The sequence below is a fragment of the Semicossyphus pulcher genome, unplaced genomic scaffold (genome assembly GCF_022749685.1).
Source record: "Semicossyphus pulcher isolate SPU_LCO1_2020_fin unplaced genomic scaffold, fSemPul1.0.p SCAF_28, whole genome shotgun sequence".
NCBI lineage: Eukaryota > Metazoa > Chordata > Actinopteri > Labriformes > Labridae > Semicossyphus > Semicossyphus pulcher.
The window spans coordinates 5,676,502-5,697,152 of NW_027211702.1; the positions used below are offsets into that span (position 1 = coordinate 5,676,502).

The following is a 20,651-nucleotide window of genomic DNA, read 5'->3' on the forward strand; positions in this document are numbered from 1 at the left end:
GAGGCCAAACTAGGTAAGCACAATAAAATGCACAGTAAAAAATTAGGACAAAGGTATATTAAGGACAAGTTATGCAAACAAGGAACAATCAGCACTTGGTAAGCCGACAAGGTCAGACCAAGGAAAACAAAGATAAGAGTCAGAACAAGGTACAATAACCAAGGCTAAGTCAGTACACAGGTATACTGGCATAAGGTAAAGTCAGAATGAGACACAGCAACATTTATTCAAGTAACTTCTGACTCCTGCTACCCACCAGCTGCCGGGACAGCGCCTCCACTCGCAGCTCCTCGGACATCTTTTCCCTCTTAGGCAGCGGCTGATACTCCAGACCCAGGCTGTCCTTGTTCGTGGTGGAGGTGGTGATGGAGGTGACAGTTGTGGGATGCTGCTTCACTAGAGGAAGGAAGCTTGGCTCAAGCGGAGGAAAGACGGAAGAGGAAGGGGACTTTGGAGGAGAGGGGAGGTATGGCTTCCTGGTGGGAATGATGGAGTTGTTTAAGAGTTCCATGCTGGGACTGGATTCAGGGGAGAGAACAGAGAAATGGAGGAGAAAAAGAGACGGTGAAAAAAAGGTCCAAAAAGATAAAGTTAATGTAGGTTTAAATATAAAACAAACCTTTCCAGAGTCCGGTGTCCAGCTTCCTGCTCCAACTCCAACTCAAGGGGAGGAGGTGGAGGAGGGAAGTCCTCCTCGATGTCCGTCTCTCTGATTGGCACATGATGGGATGGAGGCGCAGGATTCTGGAGGAAGACCTCGTCACACTCCTCCTGTGATAGGCCTGTTTTCAGCGGGGGATGCTGGTCGGTGGAGCTCAGGAGGCTGGACTCAGAGATTCGGAGGGAGGACAGACGCTGCTGCATGGACGGAGGAGGAGACGGGGTGTCCTCCCTGTTAGGCGGCTCAAACAGCGGTGACGAAACTCTATCAGCGTTTTCTGCAGCAGAACTTCCTCTCATCTCCAAACTGAAGGCTCGCTCTCTGTACACGTCCTTCTCAGTGTCTTCTAAAATGCTGGCGTCACCCAAGCTGTGTCTCATCTGTCTGTCCGTCACCAGCGTTTCAGTGTAGCTGATGGCGTTAACACCGTCACCTGTGCTGGTTTGAGGGAGGCCTGGGAAGGTGATCGCATCCAGGTTAGCCTTGCTCAGCCTCTCGCTAGAACGCCACTCAGTGCTGCCCCCGTCCTCGGTGCCGGATGGAGAGAAGGGGCAGGGGAGGCCGACGGAAGCCGCCAAGGTGGAGGTGCTGTTGGCTCGTTGTCGCTCGCTGTTCCTCGGTCGCTCCCTGCGAGTGACGGGAGTGTGGGAGGAGCTCGAGTCTAGGGTTAGAAAACATGGAATTGTCAGAGAGGAAATGTTTGTTTATCAGTATGTTGTAGTGTGATGTGGTTTTATTGTGAGACACTTTGAAAGGATCCTTTTGGAGTACCAGACAAAGATGTTCCCTTAAGTGTGTTAAGAAAAAGACATCTTATTTTTCTCACAGCATATTGGTTGGTGCCTTTAACATGTTTTGCCCATAACAGTATTGCTGTCCTTGCTTTTGGAAGGCTGCGGTGGTCCATGTAACGTTTACTCGCTCAGCCTTAACCAATGCAATTGTGCAATATTCCTCATGTAGTTATTCATACCTTTTTATCACACAGGGGCTGTGCAGTATTTTACACTTCCGTTTCTTTTTGTTTGTAACTTGTCATTATATCTGGGGTACTTTTACTAATGTAATGTTTTTATCTATACCGCTTATCCTGTTCAGCTGTCATTGGGCGAGAGGCGGGGTCACACCTGGACTGATCGCCAGTCACAGGGCTGACACACAGAGACAGACAACCTTTCACGCTCACATTCACACCTACGGGCAATTAAGAGTCACCATTAAACCTAACGAGCATGTCTTTGGACTGTGGGAGGAAGTCGGAGTACCCGGAGGGAACCCACGCATGCACGGGGAGAACATGCAAACTAAGAATAATTCAGCCGATCCAAAAATTCACACTCGGCCAAGAGACCAAAAAACCTCATATTTCACTTTTATGGATGTAATTTGCAGACATTCGAGCGAAAAATCTTTTTAGTTTTATTACTTTGAACTGTTATATAATACTTTTTTTCAGAACAGTTAAGCAGGAAGTTTTTTTAGGGAGGAAATTAAAAGATATCAGGAAAGCAAAAAGACGAATACTAATCAAAACATACTGCTGAAAGTGCAAATATCGTTGAGCTTAATAGTCATTATTTATTAACATGATAAAGCAGCTGAATCTTACAATCTACAAACCCTTCACATAACATCTTAGCTTTTAATCAAAATATACCGAAAGCTAAAGCTTTTATTTTTTACCTCAATAGCCCACTTCGCTAGCATCTTCACGTCTTTCTCTGTAAGCACGTACTTTAATGTCGACTTATTTTTCTCGCTGCTTCTTTCATTTATCCAAACGTAAAAAAACAGAGTTGGGACGAAAGCAGAAGTTTGATAACTTGTGCTGTAGTAAAGTTGTGTTTATTTTGCTCACCATCTAAAGGTCCTGCAGGCTGGACGGTGTTCAGACTGTTGTGGGAGTGCTGAGGAGAGACGGGGCCCCCTGCTGCCTGGATGTCTGCAGGCCTGAGAGAGAGACAGATAAAGACAGAGGAAAAGACAGGGAGGAATGTGTCGACTGTTAGAATATTTAGTTAAGTCAGAAAGAAACAGAAAAATGTTTCAGGAAAATTCATCAATAGTCACGAGAGGGTCGTGTAACTGTTATCTTTGAGGATTACAGCGACGAGGGCGCTGATGGAACATGACAAGAGGAATCCAGGTTAATCCCTTTGACTTTAACTCACCAGAGTTTCTGAGGAGAACAGTGGGAATATGGTTCATATCTCAGCTTAAGCCTTTGTTGACTATCCACAGAGAGATGACTGTTTAACTCATCATTAATGCAGAATGGAAGAGCGGGGCGATAACACCAAGCATCAGGCAGGCTTTGACTACACACAGCCTGCAGCCGACGTACACATGAACTTACTGCTTATTGCATTAGAAATTATATGGCTATGGTTGTGTGTATCCTATCTATATGCTGTATAAAAAGATGGCCGACATGAGAGCTCCCTAAAAGTGAAGCCAAACCCTCTCTATCGCCCCCTGCAGCCTGGCTGCAGTATAGCTCATAAAGCCTGCCTCCTCCATGTTAACAGATGGGACATGAGTCAAACTATAAAATCTAAATACAAATACATTTTTCTCAAACATGGTTTCTGTCATTATAGTTAGTTCTTATCATGCTGATTTATGTCCAAGTGTTCATTTTTCTGACAAGTTTACTTTTAATTAGTTATTTGATGCTATAAAAAGGGGGCGTGGCCTCATGATTGACAGCTGTGTGGACAAATGGGGCTCCTGCAGCGTTCTGTTCCCGAGTAGCAGAGTAGAGGAGGAACGGCGAGAGGAGACGTAACTAACACTAACACTACAGTCATTGAACTTTCCATCAGCGTGAATATCTGCTTCAGACCGACACAAGAAGCTGTTCTGCTGCAGACTGAGCCCACCTGAGGGCTCCAACACGCCGAGGACACCTGAGGGCTCCAACACGCCAAGGACACAAGGTAAAGGTGTGTTTTGGGGAGAGGAGGGGGCGGGACGTCAATACCGTGGCTCCACCAGCCAATCTCTACTGCACACACACACACTGGATACGTATGAGCAAGATGGCAGCTCTATAAACACACACTCAGAATTCCTGTCGTGACCTTTGACCTTTACATTTTGAGAGCAAACATATTACAGAGTTTAAGGTTAATAAATCCTCACAGACTGGAGTTTGTATTTTGTTATTCTTCTGTCTCTTCCTTAAATTCCTCACGTCTCCTCCCTCCTTTCTTCACTCCTCCTCACGTTAACCTCTCCTGAACTCCTCTAAACTCCACCTTCTCTTCTTTCTTCCCTGTCATCTGAGCCCTTACTTTCCTTTCTTACCTTCCTCCCTCCACCTCCTCACCTTTCTATCACCTCTCATCTGTCCTTAAAATTTCTCTATCTTCTTCTCCTCCTTTCATACCAGAGACGACTCCCTCCTTCCTCCCAGGAGCTTTCAGAAAGTCCGGAGTAAAGCTGCCTGGAATTTAATTTCAGACTAATTGAAATCGATCTATCTTCCTAGTCTCCCCTCCATCTTTTCACCTCCTCTTTTCTTTTCCTTTCTGTCTCCTTGTTCCCTGCTTCCTCCTCCTGCTCCTACACTTGTATCCCCTTCTGTCTTTCCTCTTGCTATCCCTACCTCTCATTTTAGTTCTTCATCCCTTGCCTCATGTCTCCCTACCCCTCCTCCTTTTGGCACTCTTCGTACCTCATCCTCTTTTCTATCTCCTCCCCTCTGTATACTCCCTCTTTCCTCCCTATTCCCTCACCCTTTTCAACCATTTCCTCCTTCTTACCCTGCCTTTCATCCTCTCTCCTTCCTCACTTTTCCATCTGTCCTCCCCTCTCCTCTCTTCCTTCCCCCATATTTCCTTCCTTTCCTCTTTCCCCCTCTCTTTTAACCTCATGTCTCTTCTCCGTCCCTTTCACCTCCTCAATCACTCCTCATCTCCTCTCCTCTTTTCGTCTGCTATATATTTTTACTTCTTCCATACTTCATCCTCTTTCATGTATCCTTCCCAAAGCTCCATCTTTCCCCTTATCTTATTTTCTTCCAATATTTTCTCTCCACTATTCACCCCTTCTTTCTCTCTCCTTCCGTGTCTTCATTCCTCCCTCCTTCTCTCCCTCCATCTCCCTCTCTTTAGTGTCAGCAGCAGGGCACACTGACTATTTGGCCCACTGCTGGTTTTAAAATAGAAAAGCCTGCTAAAGGCCTATTATGGAAGAGAGCTAAAATATGAGCGCAAAAATGATCTGAATTCCCATAATCCTTCAGTCGCCCGACAGTAAACAAACAGTGGTCTGACATGTTGGTTAAAAATCTTAAAAACAGTTTGACACAAACGAATCGTCAGACAGAAAACATCTGTGAGAAAAAGACGACGCTCAGCCGAGCCGCCCCTCTGCCAAAGAGGTTTTTAAAGCTGCAGCATAGTTTCATGTTTTTCCTTTGGTTTTTCCTCAGTGTCTCATTATAAACATGCCACGATAAATAAGATGAAGACAGTGAGACAACAAAAAAAGGGATTTCAACCATCAGCTGTTTGGTCACATGGTCTGATAGCAAAAGAGACTCACCTGTCCGCAGCCAGAGATGGTCTGGGTTCAGAGATGAAGACACCATACACCCGGACGTCACCTGGAGGGAGGTCCTGAAACACACGCAGACAAAGTTTACTGAGTGAGATCATTTAAGCTCCTAATCGTGTGTTTCCTCTTGTTATTAAAGTCATATCACTGTGAATCCTCTACCTGGGGATCTGTGATGCTCCACCTTAAAGCTCCGGTGAGGAGTTTTTCACTGGTTATGAAACAGACTGAAATTAATTCTGATTACTCTATATCAGTGGTTCCCAACCTGGGGTCCGGGACCCCCTTAGGGGGGTGCCAAAGATTGCTGGTGGTGCGTGAGGCTTTGTCTGCACTGAGATTGTCAAGATTAGATGTTAAATAAAATCATTAAAAAGCACCAAGATTTGGAATGAATCCCTTTATTGTTTTGGTGTACGTGTGTGTAGGCTAGGGGGCTCAGTCTTTATTACATAAAAGCAGGGGGGGCCCTAAGGAAAAAAGGTTGGGAACCACTGCTCTATAGGACCTACAAAAGCAAACCAGACCATCAGCAACAGGATTGATTATTTCTTTATAGTTGTTTTTAATGCCTGAAACCGCTGGTGTGGGTTAGCCTTGGTGTCACAGGAAGTGATCAGCTGCACGCTGCCTTTGTTTGCATTTTCCAGGGCAACAATTTTAAGTGAGTGATACATGTGGCTGTTAAAGAAAGCAGGATGAGATTTTTGGTTAAAAACCGCCACTTGAGCATGAACAGGAGCAAAGAGATAAGAGGTATGGCTTTGTCCACAGGGGGCGCCAAAATCGACAGACTGAAAGTGTCTCACAGGAGCTTTAAAATATTGGTGACACAATCCTCAGGTCCAGCTGATTACAAGCTCAGCGTACTGAGATTTTAGATCATGTTTTATTAAATTAAATTAAACGCACAGCCCAGCTATTTAACTTAATATGATGTGCATTTCAATTTCAATTCCCCTTTATTTCATGTAAATATGTATACTTAAAAAAAACGTAACTCTAGCCCCTTTTAAACTGCCAGTTCAACGCAGGATTATTAAGCCTCTGTTACGTTCTGTCTGACCAAAGGAAGCGGAAGTGCCACCAGACAACTTTCGTAACCTAGCAACAGTAAGCGCCGGTGAGAAGCGTTCTGAATTTGAGGTCGTGGCCGCGTTGTTGGACACAGAGAGAAACTAAAAACGATGCCCTTTTTTTGGACAGTTAAACAGTTATACCTTAGTAGACAACATACAGCAAGTCATGCTGTAATTAGATAATGACAGACCTTAATAATACTTGTACGAACATGTGAATGAAGACTACATAAATGTCCTCTTGGCTCTCAGGGGTGAACTCACAAAGAGTGTACAGCAGCATCTGATAGCACCATGAGACCAGCATTAATGATCAACTTGAGACGTACTGTGGTCAAATGATGTAGTTCCTAAGAATCCCCACAGCTGTCTTATCCTTATCTCAATCTTTCAAAGCCACATTAAAACAATTACAAAGTCGGCCTACTATCACCTCAAGAATATATCCAGGTTAAAGGACTTATGTGTCAGCAGGATCGAGAAAAACTGGTCCATGCATTTATCTTCAGTCGACTCGATTACTGTAACAGTGTCTTTACAGGTCTCCCTAAAAAATCAATCAGACAACTGCAGCTGATTCAGAACGCTGCTGCTCGAGTCCTCACTAAGACCAGGACAGTAGATCACATCACTCCAGCTCTGAGGTCTTTACACTGGCTCCCTGTCTGTCAGAGAATAGACTTCAAAATACTACTGCTGGTTTACAAGGCGCTGAACGGTCAAGGGCCAAAATACATTTGTGATCTACTGACACAGTACGAACCATCCCGACCCCTCAGGTCGTCAGGGACAGGTCTGCTTCCTGTCCCCAGAGTCAGAACCAAACATGGAGCAGCAGCATTCAGTTTTTATGCTCCGTATATTTCTAAATATTATAATGCATTTATTTTAATAACTGTTCTAATTATTTATATCTTATTTAACTCTTTTCTTTTTATATTTTGGCTTCTGTTTTTAGTTTATCTTCACTTTGCTTTTCTTGTTTTATGATGTGTTTCTTAGCTTTTGTTGTTCTGTGTAAAGCACTTTGAATTGTTGCTGAAATGTGCTATGTAAATAAACTGTTAAAACTGTTTTTTGGGGGCTTTTGGACCATATTAAAATGGTAGGTAAGCAAGGTTAGTGTCTACTTAACCTAACTAGCTATAAACAAATGCTGAGTAATACCGTTTCTGTGTCACTGACCTTTTTCAAAGCATAAATCGCCAGCGATCACACGTCTGACAACAGAACTTTGCATACAATAAATGCTCACACACAACACAGGCCTAAGATCTGCTGCTTTTCCACTGAGCGGAGTTAGTTTGTCTGTTTAAAGCCTTTGATGCATCATTTGTTCATTTACATTAAACTGAACTCTAATGATGTTTATGTGACACAGGCGGCTCCGATCACTGAAAGAGATTTTACTGCATTTTTTTATGAACTCTGTAGACGTGTGTATGATGTATGTATATGTGTGTGTGTGTGTGTGTGTGTGTGTGTGTGTGTGAGAGTGTGAGTGTGTGTGTTATCTTTGCTATCATGCACATCGGACAGCGCCCAGCCACCGTCCCCGGCTCTCTGGCACCTCACAGGAAACTCTGAGGATTCGGGGTATTTCCTGTGTGACTCAGAGGGAATGTCCCTTCGTGGAAAACTGTCCCCGTATAAATGGTAATGCCAAAGGAAAATGATCCTGTTGTTGAAGGGTGACATGTCTTTTTACTTTGGCCTTAAAGATCCTGTGAAGGAGTTGACGTCTTGTGATGGTCTATCCTTTTATTTAAAATATCCTGCTTATACTTGATCCCTGTGTGTGCACAATAAAAAGTACACAATGTGCACAATAACAAGAACAAGAACAGTTTCTTCCCCTCTGCTGCCAGCCTCGTCAACAAGGCCCCGACCCCCCTCCACCCCCTCACGTGACATGGACTCTCATCCAGCCCCTCAGTCACTCAACACGAGTGTTAAGTCTGTAATTCAGACTATGCTCTTTGCACTTTTCAATATCCTGCACACCTGTACAGTTTTTTAATCACACCTATTTGTATTTTACGTATTGCTTTTTATATTTTTATTCTTATTCCTATTTTTTATCTTATTCTATTTAAGTCTTTTACTTAATTTTATTCTAGTTCTGTGTTAGTTGTTCTGCACCAAAATCACCAAAACAAATTCCTTGTATGTGTAAACCTACTTGGCAATAAACACAGATTCTGATTCTGATTCTGAAAGCTCTTCAAATCGTTTCATTTTTGTTTATTAGATAATACTACAAAAAGTTGTTGAATATAAATCATATATAAAGTTATTATGCTATTGGCGCTTAGGTAAAATTAGGCTGAATAAAATTCACACCTTGGATTCAACAAAAGTACCATAACCGGAGATCCCGAAAACACTCCCGACAAGAACGTTCGGTCAGTTAGCTAGCTACTGCGCTGTGGAGAACGTCTGTCTACGCCCACTTCTCAATGATCAAATCCCTCTAATGATATGTCCCGCCTGCACGTCCTGTTTCACTCGGAAATACGTCCCGATACGGAAGCTAGATACTCTCGAAATGCTGTTTCAGCTCGACTTTAAGACATATAAAATAATCTGCTTGAAATAATAAATTGTGTCTGTTATGTTTTTTTCTCCCTCCCAAGGCATCTCCTCCTTCTCCCTCATTAAAAATTCCCGAATCTGTAAAGGCCCCGCCCACTATGCACGATGTTTCTCCTTTCGTAAAATAACAGCCAAAAACAAAACTCGTCTCTGCCATCATTTAGTGGCAACTTGTTGAAACTTAGCTAGCTTAAAATGTAGTAATTAACAGAAGTAACGTAGTCATTAGTGAGTTTGCAAAAATTACGATGACGGTTACAGCTGGCTTGCGCATCACATAAGTGGTTGCCATAGGTTGCACATAATGATATGCATAGCGTTACACCATCCATTAACGGGATTGGCTCTTTAGGTTTGTGACATCACCATTAGTTATTTTGCATCATGTTTTGATGCAGTTGATCATGGAAGGCCAAGTGGATTTTTTATGCGTCATTATTTCTAAAGTATCTTGTAATTTCTTGCGTATATATTCATTGGCTAACTGCTTGTGCAAAGGCTAGGAATTTTCACCAATGACACATTCTCAGGCACATTTCCTTTTCTGATTACGGTATCTCATGCTTACATAATAACTTTACAAGGCATATAATCTTTTTTTCCTTTTAACGTGTATTAAAAGTTAAGCAAAAACGCCACAACTTAACTAGACAAAATAAATGTAGATTTGACTAAAGTTAGTCATTATGGGTTGCATCAGAAACAACTAAAACATGAGCTCTTGGCAGGGGTGTGATGTTACCTCATTCAGTCTCTCCACTATTGGGGAGGAGCGGGACCGATAGTGTTGAGGAGATGTATGTCTCTCCTGTGATCTCTCCAACAGATCCTCTGCAGAAGCTGACTTTGAAGATCCCCGAGATGACCCGGCTCTCTGCAGAGCCCCGTTGAGCTGCTTGGACAGTCCCAGGTTGTGTTGAGGCTCTGCGGTCAGCTGATGGTAGCCCAGGCCTGGGTCTCTGAAAGAGGACTGACTCTGTCTGCTGAGCTCTGCCTCAGGGGTGAGATCCTGGAGGCTCTGGGCCTGGAGCTGAGTCAGGGAGCCAGAAGCAGCACTGGAAGGGGTAGACCAAGAAGATTTAAGAACGTGTAATGTAATGTAATGATGTAATAACTTTTACTTGATATATATTCATCTGCATTCTTCTTCATTGCCTATTACAATTTATACTCAATTTCTTGACAAACCTTCAAAAAATTGTCAAAACAATTCACCCAAAACCACAAACATGAGTTTTGTCACTGGATAAGTGAAAACTTTGAGCTGCTTTGAGGACCATCAGCATTTATCCTCTGAGGACCAAGAATTCATTGGTATTTCTTACTGTTCAGTCTGGCCAAAAGTGGTGAGCATTTTATATTTCTAAAGCCAAACTGCCAGTATGGCTAGAAACCAGTGTTAGATTCAGCTGTAGTTTGGTATTGGTTACCCAGGTGACGGGTTCGCTGGAGGCCTTGGAGTGGTCACCCTGCCCGGGTAGAAGAAGTTGGACTGGAAGCTACGCAGGTCAGCTCCAGCAGGGAGGCTGGAGCAGAGATGCCTCTCTTCAGAGAAGTTTGATTCCTGGAGGGAGAGAAGGCTGGAGGCGGAGGAGAGACTGAGAGTGTCTGAATGACAGGACGACCCTGGAGAGAAGGAGGGAAAGAGAGGAGGAAAAAGGGACATGATTAATCTTCTCTCAGTCTACCAATAAGTATTTGCTTTCCCATTGATCCCTCATCTACCAATCATCTCTTCCTTCCTCACACCCACCTGTATGGTTGCTGTTTTCAGGATGTAGATAGGCACTGCGAGGCCTCGGTCCACTCCTTGATCCTCCCTCGTCTCTTTTTACACCTCTCTTCCTCTCCATGTACTCAGCTAGAGCGTCATGCTGAATCTGCCGTAAGTCGGTTCTTGATGTAGCATTTTGTTCAAACATCTTCCGCCGATCTGCCACGCTGGTCTCTGACGGACAGAGAGCTCATGGTCAAGCAGGTCAAGTAGGAATCAAGCACTCTAGATGTTTCTGATGTGCCAAGTTTTGAAAAGGCCCGAGTTCCTCTAATGCCAGAGCTATTTTTTTTAATCTGCTTTTTAAAAAGATTTCTATTTACCTCCTCCACGCCTGAAGAGGGCAGCAGTCTCAGCATCCGATATCCCGACCTCGTTCATGTTCTCTGGCTCTGAGTATGAACGCTTCTTCTGGTCTGCTGCCAGGCGCTTTCGGCCACAAATCCGCAACACAGCAGGAGGTCCGACCGGTGGGACACTGGGGAGTGCTGGGGGGCTTGGGCCTCGAAGATCTGGGGTGACCACATGTCGCTCCTTCGGGGTGTGAGGGGAAGTGACAGGTGGTGGCGACTGGGATGGGATGACGACACCCTGTGGTTTTGGCATGGTTTTTGGGCCTTTTTTCTCCAGGGAGTGGTTCTTGGCCAGCACGGGTAAAGGCTGATGGCTGCTGGTGGAGGAAATGGGAGGAGAAGCTGCAGGAGGTGGAGGGCTGATTGAAGTGCTGAGGTCTCTCCGTCTGAAGGAGGTGGACCTTAGGACCTTAGACTGGGCATCTTTCAAGGAGTCCCTGTAAGATCTAATTAAGACAAGTTTCTAACATCAGGATAACTCGGAGAGAATCAGGACTCTTACTTTGGGAAGGTTTTCAACCTGTTGAAGGACACTGACTTATAGGGAGCCTCTAACCAAGGAGAGCCTCTGCACTATTTGAATGCTAACTAAAGGGAAAGGAGCCTGACACATTGGAGGACGCTGGCCTTTGGATGGCAGTCTATCCTGGTGAAGGACTTTGCATTTTGTGGTCTTACTCTGACCTATTTAAAGACTCTGACCTGTTGAGGACTCTCTTGAGGACCTGGTGAAGGACTCTAACCTGTATAAGGACAGTGACCTGTTGTAAGACCCTGGCCTCGGAAAGCAGAATTAATTGTGCAAGGACTCTGAACAGTGGAAGGACTCTAACCTGTATAAGAACACTAAGCCGTTGAAGGATGCTGACTTGGGAAACGACTCCGACCAGTTGGAAGACTCTGGCCTGGTAAGGAAGTCTAACTTGTTGGAGGACTCTGACCTTGAAAGGACTTTGACTTGTTGGAGGACTCTGACTTTGGGAAGAAGTATGACTTGTACGAGGACTCTAAATTGGGGTAGAACTCTGACTTGTGGGAGGATTCTGAACTAAGGAACGAGTTTGACAAGTTGGAGTACTCAGACATGGGGAAGGATTCTAACTTGTGCAAGGACTCTAAATTGGGAAAAGAGTCCGATATATTGTGATTGTGATTGTGTGTGTCTGGGAAAGGACTCTGATCTGTTGGAAGACACTGACCTGTTGACGGACTCTGACCTAGGAAATTTGTCTGACCTGAAGGAGGACTCTGACCTGGCAAATGGATATGTCATGTTGGAGGAGTTTGGGCTGGAAAAGGTATCTGATCTGTTCGAAGGAAACTAATCTATTAGAAGATTCTGACCTGGGATAGGACTCTAGCCTAGTGAGGAAGTTGGCCTGTTGAAGTACTCTAGCCTAGAAAGGACTCTGATTTGTTGAAGTACTCTGACCTGCAAATGGACACTAACCTGTTGGAAGAATTTTATCCTGTTGAATGACTCAATATATTGAGGTCTACCTTGGACTTATTAGCAGGCCTCTGACCTGTTGAAGGATTCTAACCTCGAGAACTTGTTTGAGGATTCTTACCTGTTGGATGATGAGTCCTGCATAGAGCCCAACATCACTTGGATTTCCTGTCTCCAAGGGAAGTCTTGGCTGCTGCTGCTACTCTCCCTGGATTCATTTAGATGAAAGCTGCTACGGCTCCTCTGGAGGGCTGAACTGGGATCTGCTGGAGTCCTAAACACAATACAGAAATTTAACTTTATAGCCATTAAGAAAGCATTTCAGCACTAGGTCTATGGACATATATAAAGTTCTATCAATTACCCCAAGTCGTTCTTGTATTTCATGTGTTCGTTGCTGCCTCCTCGGTAGCTCATAGTCCTGTGGGCTTTGTTCCCGCTGGTACTTCTCTCCAGCATGTTTCTGATATCATCTGCTCCACAGATCGTACCACGGATCCTTTCAGTCATCTGATCAAAAATGTGTAAACAAAAAGCAGTGAATTAGTATCACGGCCATACTAATTTAGAGTGCATGTTTGGAATTAAGCAAATCTTGTTGTGTAAGTTAAAATATTCGTTAACATTCATTCCTTAACACATCATTGTTGTGTGCTTTGAAACCATTTTAAGTTGAATCATAAAAAGGAGACGTGGGCATCACAAAGTTTATGTTTGGTTTTAATCACCCTCTGATGGCCGGGTTTGTGTGCGTTGGTGGTGCTCTGACTGCGCTGCTTTCCTGCACGTTCCCGACGCTCAAAACGACTGACCTTCTCCAGGACAGAGAGGCTGCGGGCAGGTCCCTGAGGGCCATCCCCAAAGCTATTGTTGTCATGGCTACTGGCAGAGAAAACACTGTCGGGGCTGGTGCCTCGCTGGACCTCAGTGAGGGCAATCTCCAAACGGGTCAGTGGGTGTTCTCTGTCTTGGTCTCGCTCCCAGTGCTGGTACTGTAGAGCTGCTGAGTCGCTGAGGTGACGGGGAGAATGCTGGGAGACAGATATGGATGGAGCCTGGGGCTGAGGGGGAACAGGTAAGTGTAAGGGTGGCACCTGTCCCTGTGCGAGTCTTGGCGATGACACTGGCTCTGAACAAATGCTGGTCTGGTCCATTGACCTGAAGGAAAGGAGGTTAGAGGGGGACATGGAAATGGACATCAATGACATCAACTGACTTTCAACCAGTTACTGAACTCACCAACGATTTACTGTCAGGAAGGTTAGACTGTAATGTTTTGTATGAGTCTGTTGCTGGGCCCAGTATTATGATGGTAATGTCAAACTAAATTAGATTGGCTATCAGCAAACAGCAAAAGTTCTTTGTATTCTCTGCCAGCCAGCATGTGGGGCCCAAAGGGCAAACTGAGGCCAAGACGCTTTCGTCCCAAGTCTCCATGCAGACCCCAAATTGGGTTAGCACATGGGCTGCATAGAGGGGCCACTTGGGTAGAATTTAACCATCATGGGATCATCCAGTAGCTACGTATGCTCAATTTAAGCCCATGCATACTCTTCTTGGTAGCCCCAACACCAACCCTTTTAGCCCCTACCTAGTTGAAGCCCACCCAACCAAGGTAAAGCTCATGAAGGTCCTGAATGAATATATTGGGTGGCTCTGTTAAAGGCAAGGCATTGGGTTTAGCACTATAACCATCTGGTCCAGCAGTAGACGAAACTCATTGGAACTCTATGGGAATAACAGACAGTCGCCTGTGTTGTCTGTGCCAGGAGCACATACCTTTCTTTCTTTGACCTTTCCAAGGACAAACCTTTAAAGAACTCTTACTTACATGGACTGCCAGGAAGCAGTTGCTTTATTATGTAATGAGATCAAGTCAATTTTATTTGTATCACAAACAATGTCTCAGTGGTCATTACTATGACAATTAATCTTTTTGATAAGAAGACAAACACACTGAACATATCCCACTGGATTTCCATGTCACCATTTTTTAGATGTTTTTTGTGGAGCTACTGACTGCATCTCAAAATTGACAGAGACAGAATCCCAAATAAACAGAAACTACTTCAACATGTAAAGATCACACAGCAGTCATCCCTCCATACTGTACCTGCTCCGGTCTCCCCTGGACTGAACAGGTGTGGAGGGTTCCCTCCACTCTTGTGAGGATGAAGGTCTGACTTCAGGTGTCGACTGGATGTGGGGAATATGAAAATCCTGGATCTGCTCCTGGAACGCTTGGCTGTGGAGTCCCTGACTGGTATGACTGTAGGACCCTTGGAAGCTCTGATTGTAAGGTCCCTGGTGGTTTTGGGGTCTTTGGGTCCCTGCCAGGCTCTCTGATCCAACTCCAGCGCCACCAGCTTTCAAGTTGGGTTTGTAGTGTTGAAAGTTGGACTCTTCCTTTTGAAGCCTGATAAAAAAGAAGACTGCGTTTAAGGTTCCAATGAGAACATTTTTATGGTTCCATAGCACAAAACGAGAGCAATGTCAGAGTTAGAAATGCAAACTCTGCCCACTTACTTTGGACATCACAACAGAAATGAGCATCAGGTGCAACAACTGCTTGTTTTGTCCTCGTATTGGACTCACTAAACCAACGCATAAGAACAAGAGCTGACTGCTTCGTCGTTTCAACTTGTCAGTATCTGGACAATGTTGCACTAGTTTACAGCAGACGGTCAACTGGCCTGTATGTTCTGTGTATAAAGCAAATAACTTTACATACCAGCAAGTGGCGATAGTCTGTATTTGTCATTCAAAAAGCAAGGCGGAAGGCCTAGGACCACAGATATGCAAACCGCTGTTTTGATAAAATGTTGACAAAGGCAGTTCTTGGTGCTTTGCTCATAGGAAAAAAAGGCATAGACATTTGTTTGTTTGTTTTTCTAACTTCTTCTTCTCTTCTTGTTCAGTGATTAGCTTAGCTGAACATCCAATCAGAGTAATTCCTCTAAACGAAGGGCTCTGCTGCCAATTCAACATGCTCAATCGACAAAAGACACAGGCAAGGGCCAGCTTCTGCAAACTGTGTGGGACAAACTGCAAAAACTAGGGCCACAATTTGTCAACGACAGCCTGACATTGGCTGATGGTTCAGGGCTCATAGTGTATGATAAACAACTTACCATTTGGGACGCCACTCAACAAATTGGCTAGCATGAAGTGGTGCATCAAGCCATATTTGGCAAAAATCAGATTCTTGGGAACATACTTCACCAAACTATAGCTACAAACAACCACTCGGTAGTGATTGATGACATGCAAAACAGGGTTTTTGGTTGAAATATAGTCTCACCTGTCTGGCTCGTGCGCTTGAGTTCTGAGCTGTGTAGAGGCAGATGTTGATGAAGAGGAGTATGGTGAAGATGAAGTGCTATTTTGGTATCCGTTTTCTGTAGCTGACATCCTTCCATCCCTCCGTCCTTCTGTTGCTGCTCCCTCTCTCACTCTGACGCCCTCCAGGCCCTGGTGCTGCTGTCTGCTGCTCTCCATGGCCAGGGCAGGGTAGACTCCAGAGGAGCCTGGCCCAGGGATGGGCATCTGTGCAAAGTGCACCTCAGGCTGGGGGACGGGGTACATACCAGTTGGTAAAATGAACTGGCCCGACTTGGGAGTGGGTCCAGTAGGGGAAGGGGGCTGGGGAAAGCCGCCGCCCTGTCGGGGCTTTGTGGTGGGGCTGCTCTCTGGACTCTTCTCTATCACTGTGTGGAGCTGACCCTCAGCGCTGTACAAGCCTTTAGCTGGAACAACAGTGATGATGTCAGTGTTTATCAGAGTAATGTCAGTGAAATCAAGGACAAAGAATCGATGTATACCTGCACCTGAAGCCACAGGACCACTGGAGTGATGCCAGGAACCTTTCTGCAGAGACCTGAGTAAATAGTTCGGATTGGATTTGTTATGGTGACATATTATTTTACACAAGTACAAAATATTTCCTTACAATATTTGAAACACAGTCCATTGTTTTGCTTTTGGATCATGTGGTATCATACTATACCAGACAGTGCCACAGTACTGCAGGTAAAACGCACCGTAGTGATCGTGCTTGCTCCAGACTGGACCAGGAGTTTGGTCTCTCGTGGTTTCTGATGGCTGCGTAGCTGTCGCTGCGCCTTGGTGGAGCAGGCACCCCCTTCAGGCTCTCGTAGGAGCTGCGGCTTGTTGCCGGGCCCCATATTGGACCTACACTGTGTCTGTTGGAAGCTGGTACGCTTCCACAGCTGCTGCCACTACTGCTGCTACTGCCGCTGCTGCTGCCACGATAACAGACCCCGCTTACTGAACCTGGAACCAATAACACATATTAAAAATGATCTCATCACATCTAAATAATATTACCTGAATACCATCCTGACACAGAGACTTTACCTTGCAGATCTCGGCCCTGCCCCGTCCTGGCCCCTCCCCCACCTCGAGAATCATTGTTACGAAGCAAGGCTGCAGAGTTAGAGCCCAGTTCGTGCTCCTGAGACAATCTCTGCCGGTCATCATAAACTGTCCGGACGTAACGGATGTCAGCCTGCTGCAGCTCTCCGCTCCCTCCTCCTCTCTGAGGGACTGTCTCCAGCGAATAGGATCGCTCTGAGCTGAAGGAAGGCGTGGAGGCGAGGTACTCGGGGATGCTGGAGCTGGTGGAGAAGGAGGAGTAGGCGGAGTCTCGTTTGCTGTGAAGGTGGTCGATGCTGTTCGAAGACCTGGAAAATGAGAAGAGGGTTAATTTCAGATCATGACATGTTGGATATTTAAAGCAGTGAAGGGCACATAGCAACCAGTTCATCATGATGGGGCAATCTCAGAACCCATCGGCTATGGTCAGATGATAATCTGGCCTGTCGGGTTGACAGCCAACATTTTGGTGCTTTATCAGATATCTGGATAAAGTTTACACAGGCCAAGACTTCCTTTTCTGTCACTGGTCATTGTTTACAGTACAACTACCAAGTTAGGATGCAAGATTGGAGTTCGAGTTGGGAAACAACATCTACTACTGGATTGTTTCAGATGTAGCCAGTTTGCATTCAACTTGCAACAAGAGAGATTGCCTTTTGTCCAATGCATGACTGTTCAATACTGCTCAGACTACGAACTGAAACCAGAACGCTTCAGACACCAAAGTCTTGTCCCTATTGTGCAGATTTAAAGGGCCAGTTTGCCGATTTTCAACCTCAGTCCTATTATGCTATTATGGGAAGCTAATGCTACTATGGTAGGAAAAAAATGCAGTTTGGCTCTGTGTCTTTGGAGGACGCTATCCGCTTCTCCAATGGGCCCCTGGAAAACCTCCGCCAGACTACGTAAAATGAGTCATCTGGTGGAGGCCAGGGAGCTCGCTAAACTACACTTCCTCAATCTAGGACGCCGCCTCCGATGTCATGTCTCGTTCAAGTTTGAAATGTAGACTGCAGACCCGTCGACTTTTTAGATCCACCGGTATATTCTCGTTGTATTTTGGATCATGTCCCGCTCTGAGCCATCGCATGTTCCTTTCAGAGGAAGGGGCGCAATGCATGCTGGGTGTTGTAGGAATGTAGAATGGGCGAAACCACGTGCTGTTTGCACAACTTTCTCCACAGCTATGGCGCCAATTTCAAACATTATTGCTTCTATCGATTACAGAGGACACCAGCTTTGACAGCGGCTTTTTCCAGGGGTGGACTGCTCCTTTAACATTCATATGCAGATATCTTAGATTAGACAACAAATGGCATCAATAACAACTGCTGACGCAAGAATTCTCCTTTCAAAATTTCCTTTTTTACAACTGTTCAACAAACAAGATACAAGATATAAATACGACAGCTGGAAAGTTGATATGAGGGCTTTTCCTCCCTCTCTTCATTAAGCTAGGCTAGCTGTTCCCCCCTGCTTCCAGTCTCTATGCTAAAATGCTAACAGCTGAGGAGTTGTTCTGTATGAACCTGGCAGAGGACAGCTGATGGCAGGAGGAGTAGGCAGGGTGGGGTCCGCTGTGGCCGTGGTGGTGGTGCTGAGCTCCAGAGTGGAGCTGGGAGGACTGAGGAGGGTCCAGGCTCTCCATGCTGCCTCTGGAGCTGTACTGGTCCGGACTCTTCCTCAGGTAGCTGCCACCAGAGTCAAACCCACCGGACAGGTCAGTGGTTGAGGCACTGAGAGGAGGAGACAGAGAATTTAAATTAGTGTCAAACAGATTTGCATCGGCAATGAAATTGTAAATCATCACTTTAACAGACAAATAGGTGATCTGAGCCCGAAGCCAACATCTGAATGCTGAGTTTAGTCACTTTGCTAGTATTTGATCATAAACCAAAGTATTGGACAAAAACAATTTTGATAGTCCCAGATAAAAAGTAAAGTAAGGATTCTACTAAAGAAGAGGCGCAGAGGTTTGTATACAACCTTGTTTGGCTGCAGTGTATACATTAGTGTTAATATCACAGACTGTTCAAGGTCCAACATGAGGACAGAACGTTAAATTGGCAGAGCATTTAGATAATCAGGTGCATGTCTGAAAGGGCTTTTATCTGTTGGAGCTGTTGGCTGTAAAGTCTGTGATTTGCTGCTGTTACCTCACTCCTGATAACTGACTGGAATGTAAATGTTTGTGTGTGCGTGCGTGTCTACGTCACAGTTTGACCCACCAAATCTCTCAACCGAACACAATGCAATTACTGCCCTGAAAAGAGAACAGTGTCTGTCTGTGTCCGTCTCTATTTCTCCTTTTCTGTGTCAGGAACATCTCAGAGTCTAACTTCTGAGCCCATGTCTGTCAGCTGTCTCCGTCAGTGTTTATCTTCTGTCTTTCTTTGTTCCACTGAAGCAAAGATGCAGAAAAGTTGACAAACTTTTTATTCAGAGCCCCAGTTTTCTGTGGGTGTGAACGGGGGGGTTGTTGTCACAGGAGACTCAGAGATGAGGGGGAAGGGCGACAGGAATGCCCCTTTCTGTGGGCATCGACGTCAATGCCCCGTCCACCTAACACGGCCACATCAGAGGCTTTCATTCAACGGTCACTGATGTTTCAAACACTGATGTAATGTCCTCTGATGACATAAACCTGCTGACCAACAGCTTCGATTCACAGTGAAAACAACAAGCACAACACTAAATCAAGACCATTACATCATTCATTACATCACTGCCGATACATTGAGAAGATAGAGAAACCTTTAGGGTAACACCTGCATCGATATCGCCCAGACAACAAATCCGAACTGTAAAAATGTTGATTATAGAGGAAAGCATGATAATGCATAAGCCTAACACACAAATGTCAACACATTTTTGCCTAACAGCCTCCTCCGGGGCAGAAAGCCAATACACAATGTCCAAAAACTGCAGTACCTGGAATGGCCACTTGTGGCTGGCTCCAAAAGTGAGTAAATCCCATAGAGCCCCACGTTAAAATGCAGAATTAAACGTTTACAGCCTGGTACAAAAACTTTTTTTTTTGGAAACTAAACTATTTTCCAACTTCTCAAAGACTGTTTCTTTTCCAAAATAAACTTTAAAAGAAAATGCCTCTTATCCATCCAACCGTCAAACCGTGTTTAAAAAAAGAAAAACCTACTACAACCTACTTTTTACCAATTTTCCTTACTTAAGAACTGTCCTAATTTTCAGGAGGTTTCTACGATGGCATATTTGGGCCATTGTGGGGGGGAAAAAAAACGGAGTCAAAGGACAACGGTAATATTAAAAAAAAACCCTTGAAAATTCCGAGATTCAAGTTGTAAATTTGCTAGAAACAAATGGTAAATGTATGTGATTATGAAAGTCATAAACTTGGGAGAAACAAAGAAAAAGGGAAAATAGAGTGGATAGGAACCTTTTTGAGCCGCGACCCCCCCAGCCCCACCCTCTGCTGCAAAAACACACGAGAGAGGAGTCGTGCCTTTATGATTCTATCTCATAAATTTGCTGACATTTAATTACTTTTTTTCTCGGAATATTGCTCTACCCCTCCGGCTGTTTTATTTTTTTCAATCGCCCTAATATGCAGCCGTAGGTTCCTTACGTTCGAAAAATGTCCTTAGTTTCTGATATTACCTTATTTTTGGCTGACCGCCAGGGTCACCCTACACATGGCTCTGTGAGCGACGGTACTTTCAGAGCCATTGAGAGAGAGAGTTGCGACATCGCAATGGCAGATCATGGAGCATATTGGACCTCCACTGATGCGACTCTCTGT

At 44.8% G+C, this 20,651-nt stretch overlaps 1 protein-coding gene across 3 annotated transcripts in view; it reads right to left on the bottom strand.

Moving 5' to 3' along the window:
- shroom3 (shroom family member 3) overlaps positions 1-20,651 on the bottom strand; it is a 75,340-nt gene that overhangs the window by 11,949 nt on the left and 42,740 nt on the right. For 2 of the 3 annotated variants that reach the window (XM_069677150.1, XM_069677152.1), the window contains 17 exons: positions 18,403-18,609; positions 16,853-17,178; positions 16,516-16,768; positions 16,297-16,352; positions 15,777-16,221; positions 14,589-14,891; positions 13,204-13,633; positions 12,840-12,985; positions 12,597-12,749; positions 10,996-11,471; positions 10,652-10,846; positions 10,329-10,524; positions 9,641-9,953; positions 5,213-5,286; positions 2,520-2,611; positions 620-1,322; positions 257-518 (listed from right to left, as the gene is read on the bottom strand). In XM_069677150.1, the coding sequence (XP_069533251.1) occupies positions 257-518; positions 620-1,322; positions 2,520-2,611; positions 5,213-5,286; positions 9,641-9,953; positions 10,329-10,524; positions 10,652-10,846; positions 10,996-11,471; positions 12,597-12,749; positions 12,840-12,985; positions 13,204-13,633; positions 14,589-14,891; positions 15,777-16,221; positions 16,297-16,352; positions 16,516-16,768; positions 16,853-17,178; positions 18,403-18,609 (4,630 nt within the window). The remainder of the gene's footprint in view (positions 1-256; positions 519-619; positions 1,323-2,519; positions 2,612-5,212; positions 5,287-9,640; positions 9,954-10,328; positions 10,525-10,651; positions 10,847-10,995; positions 11,472-12,596; positions 12,750-12,839; positions 12,986-13,203; positions 13,634-14,588; positions 14,892-15,776; positions 16,222-16,296; positions 16,353-16,515; positions 16,769-16,852; positions 17,179-18,402; positions 18,610-20,651) is intronic. The other variant, XM_069677151.1, reaches the window with a different exon arrangement.